Genomic DNA, 11,821 nt, shown 5'->3' with positions numbered 1-11,821 from the left:
CGCCTTGAAGTTTGCCTGGCATATAGTGATTTAGTAAAGATCATGGGTATAGCTCAAGTTCCAGGTTTGGTGTCTGATATGTTCCATCAGAAGATTGCTTGGCCTGGCTGACTGTGTGGGATTGAGGACGTGCAAGGCCCTTGTGAACATGCAAAGCTGTCGGGTCTCCCATGCAGGTCAGGGAGCATCAAGCGCCCCCCTGCCTCCCCGGCTGCCAGGTCCCGGCCGGCCCCCAGGCCGGCCCAGGCCGCCCCCCGCGAGCACCGCGGCTCGGTGGGCACTCGGGGGCATCATGGGCTGTTGCGGTCCCCCCACCCAAAGAGTCCACACTCCCAGTGTCCCCTGCACCTCCCCCGTACCTCCAGTGCCCCGGTGGGTCCAAAACCCGCTCCATAAGTCTCTCCCATCTCCGGCCACTTCTGCAGAGCAGGGGATGCACGGCCTCTCAGCCACGGGTCCGCCGGAGGCGCGCACCGCCCGGCTCTGCCGGGCTCACAGCGGTGGGGACAGATTCCTCCAGGTGCCCTCCTCATCCGGAGGTAGAGCGGTCATGGTATCGGCTCCTGGGCCGCCCGGGCAGCCAGTCCGCGGCCCCGGCCTCCACAGGTCAGGCGGCGGGCGCCGAGGTCTCCCCCCGCACGGGTTCGCCGTCTTCCGCTTCACACTGCTGGCGGGTCCCAGTATGACAGCCTCTGCCAGTGTAGGAGAGCGGCACAGGTCCCGGCTGGAGGCTCCAGCCTCGGCATGTGCGGTCCCCACGCGGCCGGGATTACCCCCACCGGCCGGGGGGGGGACGGGGCCGTGCCCCGAGCCGGTGCAGTACTTCATGGCAGTGTGTGTCTCCGGCATGTGTGCCTCTTGGTGCGGCCCTCCGTTGCCAGGTCTCATTTTTGCCATGTCGTTGCTTGTGGAGGTTGGTAGGCCGGGTGCATCGGTTTCATCGCTCCCGGTGCGTTAAAGACATGTGCGGTATCAATCCGGAGCTGTGGTAGTTCTCTAGTTGATCCTGTGCTGGTGTCCGGCTCTAAGGGCCGTTTTTAGTCGGTATTAATGCCTTTTTTTTGTGGCTAGGGCCCGGAGCCCTGTTAGTTTGCTGCCATGCGGCTCGGCGGCCCCGCCCCGCCCCCCTTTTTAGCAGTTTTTTGTATTCGCTTTTGTAGATGAGTAAAAGATTTTTCAAGTAAAAGTCAAAAAAACATGTATTTTTTTCATCATATTTTTTTTTTTTTTTTTTAAGTTAAGTTACATGAGATTATATAAATAATGGTATGTAAAGACAGCCTTTTTTGTCCTGAAAAAAACAACATATAATTTGTATAGGAACAGTAAATGAGAGAGCGGAAAATTACAGCTAAACACAAACACCACAAAAGTGTAAAAAGAGGCCTGGTTGCAAATGTACAACATCGCAAAAACAGTCCAGTCCTTAAGGGGTTAAGGGCCCAACATGCCCGTAGAGGCCACTCACAGACTTGCAGCACAAACTCCAAGCAGCAACACTCCAGGAGCAGGATCCCCAGGCAGAAGGGGAGGCACTCACTGGTGCTCGGGGCCCTGTTTTGGCGGCTGGGCACAACCGCGGAGCTCTGTCCACTGGCGGCCCCCAAGCTTCTGTGGGAAGGGCACAATGTCCAAGTGACCGGCACGAGGGGAGCACACAGCACTCTTCCCGTCAGTCAAGTCATGTAATGCGGCCGCCCCCAGCTACTGGCCATGGCACACTAGTGTGTTTCAAGGTCCCTGTCACAATACCTATAATTTATGCTCATAAGAAAATACAATTTTATCTATACATTGTGCCAGCAGATTTTCTTGCAAATGTATAAATTAGGAGGAAAAAACTATTTAATATAGAAACCTTCTGCTCTTCAAGCATAGAAACCACAGTGCATGCACATGCTTGCTATATTAACTCCCTCTTTTTTTTTTGTATTTGTAACCCTATAAGATTGCCTTGATGAAAAAAAGGGTTGAGAATTACTGACCTGTAGAATGTAGTGAACATGGGGTGGGTTTCCCTTTTAATACTACTGAGTGATAATATGATCACCTCCTAACCATAATAGCACAGCTATACAATGTTTATTTCACCCAAACCGAACCTCACTTCCCAAATGTACTAACTTGTGTTCTATTGCTTCTTTTCTATCTTGGGGGCATTTACTACACGCAGGCCCCATGACGTAACAGGAGAGGGGCTGCCAGTACTTATCATGGCTGCCGAGGTTCGCAAAATTAGATGACAGAACGCGTACTTCGTAAAAAACTACAGGCCAGGGTTTTGCTTAGAGACCTGGGAGGTTCTGCCCTCATGTAATGTACTGTAAGCGCCTGTAAAGAAAGTAACCAATGGCGGAAACGAAAGTGGACTGTTCTCCTAAGAGAGCGCGTTTCTTCTGCACCGCAGGTCGGGGCTTGGAGCGATTCGTGACTGAGGAGGTGACACGAAAAGCTTCCGCTGTAGATGTAAGCAAGCGTTAGATACACTTAATTTAAGGCAACATAGATCTTTTTGTTACGTGTCAGCGCGTTTGGCGCCATCATTAGTGAGGGCAATGTTTTTTTTGAGCATAGCGTGAAGATAGTGTTAAATTACAGTGTGTTGCCAGAAAGTCTCTCTTAAATAGAAAATAGCCGACCCCTATGAGTATAAGATTTAGTTTAAGCAACATCACCACAACAGTGCACTGTATTGATTATGGTGCCAAGTGTTTTCTAGCACAGCCTCATGGTAAGCAGTTTGCATTTGTTTGGACCCCCAGGGAATGTATTTGTTAATCCCTGGAGATAAGGGGGGTGTTTATTAACACAGCCTCCCTACATACTGACACTTAGTCCTCATGCATTGTCACCCCTCACACACTGCTGCAGTCACTCATTTCCCCAAAATTGACACACTCACCATCCCTCTCACTCTGCTAAACTAACCCTGTCACACTCACCCCACAGTAATAGCTCCATTGCAGTCTTGCACTCTCTAGTGAGTCAGAGTGAGGTCGCCAGATGTTCTAATCTTGCACTCTGACTCGCTGAGTACCAATCTGTGAGGGAGTTATTACAGTACTAAAGTTTGAGTGCCGATGTTCTATCAAAAAACCCTACCCCGTGAAAATTCCCTACCCTCGTCACTTCCGGTGACGCATCCGCACCGGAAGTGACCCTCATCCAATGGAGGAGGAGGGTGTGCGCCGCCGCGCACGCGCACAACAACTAGGCTAGGTAGGGATTTTTCACGGGGTAAGGGAAATTAACGCCACAGTGCGCACGCGCGGCAAAGTACTCCCGTCGGAGGTACAGCGCGCGTGCGCACTAGTGGCAAGGGAGAGAGGCTTTAATCCGACGATCAGAGTTCGCGCGTGCGCAGTATAGGGGTAGGGAATTTTGATGGCTATTAGCCCTGTGAGATCTCCCTACCCCTATACTGCGCATGCGCGGACTCATCATGAGATTAAAGCCTCTCCCTGCTCCCAACACTCTCAGCCATCCAAGATTGAGGGTGAAGTATGGTGGGACGGTGGGTGTTTATGAGCATTATATTGGGGGGGGTCTGTGCAGAATTGGGGGTCTGCACAGACCCCCCCAATATGATGCACATAAACACCCACCGTCCCACCATACTTCACCCTCAATCTTGGATGGCTGAGAGTGTTGGGAGCAGGGAGAGGCTTTAATCTCATGATGAGTCCGCGCATGCGCAGTATAGGGGTAGGGAGATCTCACAGGGCTAATAGCCATCAAAATTCCCTACCCCTATACTGCGCACGCGCGGTTTGTGAAGCGCTCCCTTGCAACTTGTGCGCACGCGCGCTATACCTCCGACGGGAGTACTTTGCCGCGCGTGCGCACTGTTGCATTCATTTCCCCTACCCCGTGAAAAATCCCTACCTAGTTGGTGTGCGCTTGCGCGGCGGCGCACACCCTCCTCCTCCATTGGATGAGGGTCACTTCCGGTGCGGCTGCGTCACCGGAAGTGACGAGGGTAGGGAATTTTCACGGGGTAGGGTTTTTTGATAGAACACCGACCGCACATTCACCCCCAGGGAGTATGACAGCATAGCCCATCCTCCCTTGAAGAAAGCCAAGCAGGAGGGACTACACAGAGCATAACCACACACATTACATAAAGCCACCACTCACATCACATACAGCCAGTGCACAATGCAGACACATCACATGCAGCTTGTATTTTTTTTTTTATTAGATTTTATGTTAAACATATCTAATAGATGGGTGCAGCGAGAGGCGCAATTTCAGTGCTTGCCATAGGCCCCATTTTTATTTGATATGCCACTACCTGCTTTTCAGGCAGGAGTGCCCACTTTGAGTATCACCAATGAGGCTAGTTGTATCACTAGCAAACCTCCTCTAGGTTCAACCATGACCATCATGTTTTCATTCCTCTAGAAGTTGGGCTCTACTACCTTTGTTTGAGCTGGGATATAATTCAATGGCTAAGAGTGTCAACTGAGACACACTATTTGAATGTGTTAACAGTTGAAACAAGATTGCTGAACAAAGGAGAATAAATACACTGATCTGCTACAACATTAAATTCACCTGCCTAATATGTAGGTCGTGCTTCCAAAACCGCTCTGATGCGTTGAGGCATGGACTCCACAAGACCTCTGAACGTGTCCTGTGGTATCTGGCACCAAGACATAAGCAGCAGATCCTGTAAGTCCTGCAAGTTGCGAGGTGGGGCCTCCATGGATTGGATTTGTTGTTCCAGCACATCACACAGATGCTCAATAGGATTGAGATCAGGAAAATCTGAAGACCAAGGCAACACCTTGAACTCTTTGTCATGTTCCTCAAAAGAAATCCTGAACAATTTTTACAGTGTAGCAGGATTCTTTACCCTGCTAAAAAAAGGCAATACCATTGCCTTCCATTCCATTGCCATGGAATGGTGTATGTGGTCTGCAATAATCACAAGGTTATTGGTACATGTCAAAGTAACATCTACATAAATGCCAGGACCAAATAGATATGAATACCGCACTCAAATGTATGACAAATCTCAATAACAAACGTTAGTAATAATGCAATTCATTTATTGTTCTCTTAACTTACTATGGAAAAATATATATAATTGTCTTTCATAGAATGATTTCATCGTATGTATAGTTGCATTCATTTCATCATATATACAATAGCTATTTACAAATAATTACAAAATCCTCCATAAATACTATTTGCTTTTGCACAGTGTTAAGTTCAGTGTATATGTATATGTACAGCTGGTAATGATCCCATTGGTGCTGTCGAGAAAAAAATTATTTTAGCACGGTACCAAATGCTGCTGCCTATATGAAGTCATAATGAAAAAGAAAAAATAGAAAAAATGAAAAAAAGACAAAAAATAAAGTCCTGATATGCCACAGTCCAAAAAGATAGTGCACTATAGAAATCTCTATAAATAGGTGGATCTCACCAATCTGGATGTTTTCTTAATATGAAAAGCTGAGAAGGCTGGAGGATTTTGTCGGGGCTGTTGAAGGGACATGGACGTCCCGAGCGCGCAGCCCAAGGACTGTCTAGGACTGTCTGCAACGCTGACCACACGTATACACACCGGGTGTCGGTGAGGTGATCTTTACATCAGATGGTGTCGCAGCAGGAAGATTCACCCTCTTCATTTTCATCTACTTCATATTTTACTACAAAATCCTCCAGCCTTCTCAGCTTTTCATACTAAGAAAACATCCAGATTGGTGAGATCCACCTATATATAGAGATTTCTATAGTGCAGTATCTTTTTGGACTGTGGTATATCAGGACTTTATTTTTTGTCTTTTTTATTTTTTTGTAATTTTTTAAATTTTTAAATTTTTTCTTTTTCATTATGACTTCATATAGGCAGCAGCATTTGGTACCGTGCTAATTTTTTTTTTCTCTACAGCACCAGTGGGATCATTACCAGCTGTACATATACATATACAATGAACTTAACACTGTGCAAAAGCAAATAGTATTTATGGAGGATTTTGTAATTATTTGTAAATAGCTATTGTATATATGATGAAATGAATGCAACTATACATACGATGGAATCATTCTATGAAAGACAATTATATATATTTTTCCATAGTAAGTTAAGAGAACAATAAATTAATTGCATTACGTTTGTTATTGAGATCACGTTTGTTATTGAGATTTGTCATACATTTGAGTGCGGTATTCATATCTATTTGTTTTTGACATTATGAGGTTGTTTTGGGGTTAACCTTGAATACCTGCACCTAATGACGTGATTGAGTGCCAGCACACATTGTATTTTTGTATAAATGCCAGGACCCAAGGTTTCCCAGTAGAACATAGCCCAGAGCATAACACTGTCTCAGTCGGCCTGCCTTCTTCCTTTAGTGCATCCTGCTGCCATCTCTTTCCCAAATAAATTGCATGCATGCACCCGTTCATCCACCTGATCTAAAAGAAAACTTGATTTATCAGACCTGGCAACCTTCTTCCATTGCTTAATGGTCCAGTTCTGATGCCCACGTTCTCATTGAAGACATTTTTGGCAGCAGACGGGGCTCATCATGGGTACTCTGATCAGTATGCTGATATTCAGCCCCATCTGCAGCAAACTGTGTTCTGACACCTTCTGTCATGGCCAGCATTACAGCCCTGCTTGTCCCCCTCGAATAAGTAGTTTACATACCTTTATTTCAGCGCCACGCAGGTCCGCTGGCCCCGCTTTAGATCTGCCTCCATGGCATCAGAATTGACAATTCCTATGGGAAAGCATTGGATTGCCTGAGATCGTGAATTCTGATGATGGAAACACTGAACTTCAGTGCTGCACGTTGTGCAACACTGACCCAGGGAGCACCTCTAGTGGCAGTTTGTGTGACTTCCACTGGTGGCGTCCCTAGGGAACAATGTAAGAAAAGGCAGCGTTTACATGAACATGCCTGCAGATACAGACTATAGTCCCCAGAACACCTACATTAAGCAGTAGTTGTTCAGCTGACAATAGTGTCCCTTTAGGTTTTTCAGCAATTTGAGCTACAGTAGCTGCTCTGTGTGATCATACAAGACAGGCTAGCCTTTTCTCCCCACATGCATCAATGAGCTTTGGGCGCCCAATGCATACTAACCATTGCATACCGGGATAACCCCCATTTGGAGATTCTATGACCTAGACTGCTGCCTATTATATTCCACAATGTTGACTTCACCTGTCAGTGGTTTTACTGTTGTGGCTGGTCAGTGTATACCTATATAAATGAGAGGAATAGGACAAGGAAGTGGGGAGTGGTAGCACTAAGTGGATATAGCAATGATGGGCCCACAAGAAGAAGCTTTCCCAGGGCCCCATTGCTGCTTCCACTTTTGGGGTGTTTGTATTTTTTGAAAAAAAAACATGACAAGGTGACGTTTTTTGTGTTTTTTTTTGTAAGCAAGCACGTAAACAGGGTAATTCAGTAACAATTGAATTTTTCTGAATGAGCAGAATCCAGTGAAAATAGCTGAATTCTGACCGGAATGCCGGTTCTTATATTTATAAAAGCCAAATCCGGTTGCAATTCTTTCCATCTGACCGGATCTGATGCATTCAATGTCTGGATTAAAATGAGTGTTTTCACATCCAAACCTTATACAATATATAGGATTCTGAATATTCAAAAAGCACCAAGATGCATTGCTTCCGGAAGGATGCATGTCTGCGAATTATAGCTCATTTTAGCTAATTTCAAGTACTATTTACCTGCTGGCAGCATGAACTATGTGGTGGCTACTCATGTGTGTGTGCATATCTACTATGCACGTAAGACTAGCGACTGGGCAGCCATGGGGTTGGTGCCAGTAAAATAACAGGTGGGAGGCATAGCAGGTGATGTAAATACTGTCAGATACAACAGTATTCTATATTCTATAGTATTCTATATTTTTATTTATATTTGCATTATTTTTGTATTGCTTTATCTGTATAACAATTTTAAAAAGGTATCCATCTACCCCTATAGTTTCTCTTTAATAATGGATATTGTGCTGCTTTCAAGGGCTTGCAAATAAGGCTGATGCCTTAAGGTGGCACTATTGCATCAAACATTGTATGACAACTATTAATAAGTTATACAATTTATTTATAAGATACTTTACGGTATACTGTTTTTATATATTTGAGAACCTTTAAAATGTATATATATATATATATATTTTTTATTTTATCAAATGAAAGCCACTAAAGCCAAAAGTTCAAATTGACTTTATAGATTAAAAGGGGAGTCTAAGCACAATAATCAGTACATGATGTTTGAATGGTAATGATGCTGAGGCCCCTGCTCACCTATTGCTAATGCGGACATTTCACGTCTGCGTTAGCGATATTGATTTTTGTCTATATTTGGTTATATTTTGATATTGATTTTTGTCTATCGTCAAATGTGAAAATTGATTTAGAAGTGTTAATGAACAAAACTTTCTTTAGTATGTTTTATGTTTCAAAATTTGGTACTAAAGTTTAAAAGAAACAGTGTTGCATATCTCTCAACTATCCTGACGTGGCAGTAGCTTCCTGCTAAAGCACTTCCTGCATAGTCGTAATGCTCGCTGCGGAGCGCAAGCACATGTAATAATTAACTTGCGCCTTGCTGTCTGGGGATAGTTCCCTGGATGTGGGACACAGGGGAAATAAAGCTGCACAGCAGGACAGAAATCCAAAATCTGTACTTTCCCAACTGTTGTGAAGCCTGGTGGTTGCATATGGTAATGCAGTGAACACAAATGAGTGACACATTTACAATATTACAAAGATACAGAATGCATACGATAACAGCCACAAATAAATTCATAAATCCTTTATTCAAACAAATAATTTTGTCAATACATAAAATAAATGGACAAAGCAATAAAAAGGCAAAATATATAATACAAAGTAATTACCTAATTTCCACAAGCCTAGCAAGACAGAAACACGATCCACCAATACCCCTAACGTTTCGGAACCAACTGGTTGCCTAGAGATACCCTTGAAAAAAGGCAGTGATAACATTGCGATCATATGGACGGAATAGCCATCCACAGAAGTGCCTGTTGCCGGAAATAAAGTTTGAAACCCTTGTTAATTAAATATATACGAGTATAAATCGACCCGAATATAAGTCGAGACCCCTAATTTTACCCCAAAAAAGTGGGAAAACTTATTAACTCGAGTATAAGACTAGGGTGGGAAATGCAGCAGCTACTGGTAAATTTCTAAATAAAATTAGATCCCAAAAAAGTGTGTGTGTGTGTGTGTGTGTATGAACGCAGTGTGTGTATGAACGCAGTGTATGTATGTGATGCAGAGCCTTGGTGGGGGCTGGGCATTTTTATTATTTTTTTTTATATTATAATTATTATTGTTTTAATATTTTTTTGTTTTATATTATTATTACTATTTTAATATATATATTTTTTTGATATATTATTCAAATTTTGATGTTATTTTTTCGTCCCCCCTCCCTGCTTGTTAGCTCGCCAGGGAGGGGGGCTCTCATTCCCTGGTGGTCCAGTGGCATTGGCAGTTCAGTGGAGGGGGCTGGCAGGAAGCGTTTACTTACCTTTCCTGCAGCTCCTGTAAGCTCCCTTCTCTCTCCTCCGGTCCGATCAGCTCCCTCTGCAAGTCTCGCGGTGTGAGTGCCGCGCGGAGCTCTGACCCCGCGGCTCTTGCAAGACTTACAGTGGGAGCTGATCGGACCGGAGGAGAGAGAAGGGAGCTGACAGGAGCTGCAGGAATGGTAAGTAAATGCTAATTACAAGCCCGGCGGTCCTGGTCTGTATTATGGCAATATAAGTTGCCATAATACAGACCTTGACTAGAGTATAAGTCGAGTTGGGGTTTTTCAGCACAAAAAATGTGCTGAAAAACTCGACTTATACTCGAGTATATACGTTACTTAGATTATATATATATATATATATATATATATATATATATATATATATTATATACATATGATACACTTCTCCTTTGCCAAGATAATCCATCTATCTCACAGGTGTGGCATATCAAGATGCTGATTAGACAGCATGATTATTGCACAGGTGTGCCTTAGGCTGGCCATAAAAAAAGGACACTCAAAAATGTGCAGTTTTACTGTATTGACATCAGCAAACCGCTCACCCACACAATGCCATACACACTGTCTGCCATCTGCCCTGCACAGTAAAACCCGGGATTCATCCGTGAAGAAAACACCTCTCCAAAGTGCCAAAGTACTTTTTTTCAGATCCTCCGAGAGTTTTTTACCATAAGGTGCCATGTTGAACTTCCAGAGACCAGTATGAAAGAGCGATAACACCTAATTTAACACACCTGAGACCTTAACACTAACGAGTCACATGACACCGGGGAGGGAAAACGGCTAATTCGGCTCAATTTGGACATTTCCACTTAGGGGTGTACTCTCGTTTGTTGCCAACGGTTTAGACCAGGGTTTCCCAATTAATTTTTCCCTTGGAACCCTTTGACATGGTAAAACTTTGGAACCCTCCCCACCCCCCACAATAAAGTGTGCCGTAGAGTAGCACAGCGCAGCACAACCCTTTAAATGAGCGGAGTGTAATGTTCTCTTTTGCTGGCAAATTCTTTTTATATCTAATTTAAAGGTACACTCCAGTGCCAAGAAAACAAATTGTTTTCCTGGCACTGCAGGTCCCCTCTCCCTCCCACCACCCATCCCATGTTGCTGAAGGGGTGAAAACCCCTTCAGTGACTTACCTGAGACCCCTGCCGATGTACCTCGGCGGTGGTTTCGGGTCCACCCACGCTCCTCCCCCAAGTTCAATTTCTGATTCTTCAAGAAAATCCTTAAGTGTTGGCAAAGAGTTCAAATAAAAGAGTTCAAAATTGCAGCTTATGAGACAGTGAAAATATTTTATCTCTAGCATTAAAAATATTAGTGTTTTTTCCTTAGACATAAGTCATTTAATTTTGTGAATATGCCTGCAAGATGTGCTACTTTGGATAACCACAGAGTGATTGTTAATCGATCAGATAATCCAAATTTATGATCCTGGAAATATGCAAACAACTCTTGACGCAATTCAAACATTCTAATAAGGACTTCACCTCGTTATAGCCAACGGACTTCTGAATGCAAAAGCAGAGCAGAGTGGTGACTACCCATATCTTCACATATAATTTTAAATAGTCGTGACTGCAATGGATGACTTTTTATAAAATTAATAATCTGGATCGATTTGTCTAGCACAGTTTTAAGAGAGATTGAAATATTTTTAGCTACCAGTGCATGTCTGTGACGAACATAGTGAAAACTGGTGCTGTTTTTTCAGCGCCTGCCACTTTCCCAATTGCCGCTTTGCCACTTTCTCCCAATTGCTTTGGCACTCTCACTGCACACATGTACACATTTTTCCCAATTTATACTGTGTGTGTTCATGAACTTCTGGACACAGTTAAAGGTGTTCTCACCAGTGGTCAGTGGCGTACATACCAGGGTCGCAGGGGTCGCGGCTGCGACCGGGCCCGGCCCACCAGGGGGCCCGGCCGCCCCTGCGACCCTGTATGTACCCACTGGGCCAGCCTCTTCTCCTGGGGGCCCCAGGAGCCGGCCACCTCAGGGCCCCCTGAGGCTGGCCCTGCTTACACCCGGCGGGCAGTCAGGCTGGCCGGTGCGCGAGGGAGCACTCTCCCCTGAGTGCTTCCTCTTCAGCTCCCTCGCGCACTGCACTGATACCGGAGCTGGAAGATGACGTCATCTTCCGGCGCCGGCATCCCTACGCGGCGCGCGAGGGAGCTGAAGAGGAAGCACTCAGGGGACCCAGCAGCACCACTGGACCCCAGGGAATCCCCTCAGCACTCCAAAAG

At 44.8% G+C, this 11,821-nt stretch overlaps 1 protein-coding gene across 1 annotated transcript in view; it reads left to right on the top strand.

Annotated features, from left to right (window-relative positions):
• The first annotated feature begins 2,272 nt into the window (after window positions 1-2,272).
• THUMPD2 (THUMP domain containing 2) overlaps window positions 2,273-11,821 on the top strand; it is an 80,442-nt gene continuing 70,893 nt past the window's right edge. Inside the window, exon 1 of the mRNA XM_063443638.1 lies at window positions 2,273-2,466. Within this exon, the coding sequence (XP_063299708.1) occupies window positions 2,350-2,466 (117 nt within the window). The 5' untranslated portion in view covers window positions 2,273-2,349. The remainder of the gene's footprint in view (window positions 2,467-11,821) is intronic.

This window comes from Pelobates fuscus, chromosome 2 (genome assembly GCF_036172605.1).
Source record: "Pelobates fuscus isolate aPelFus1 chromosome 2, aPelFus1.pri, whole genome shotgun sequence".
Classification (NCBI taxonomy): Eukaryota; Metazoa; Chordata; class Amphibia; order Anura; family Pelobatidae; genus Pelobates; species Pelobates fuscus.
Note: the sequence above shows the minus strand (reverse complement) of the source record. Positions and strands in the feature narration are given on the sequence as shown.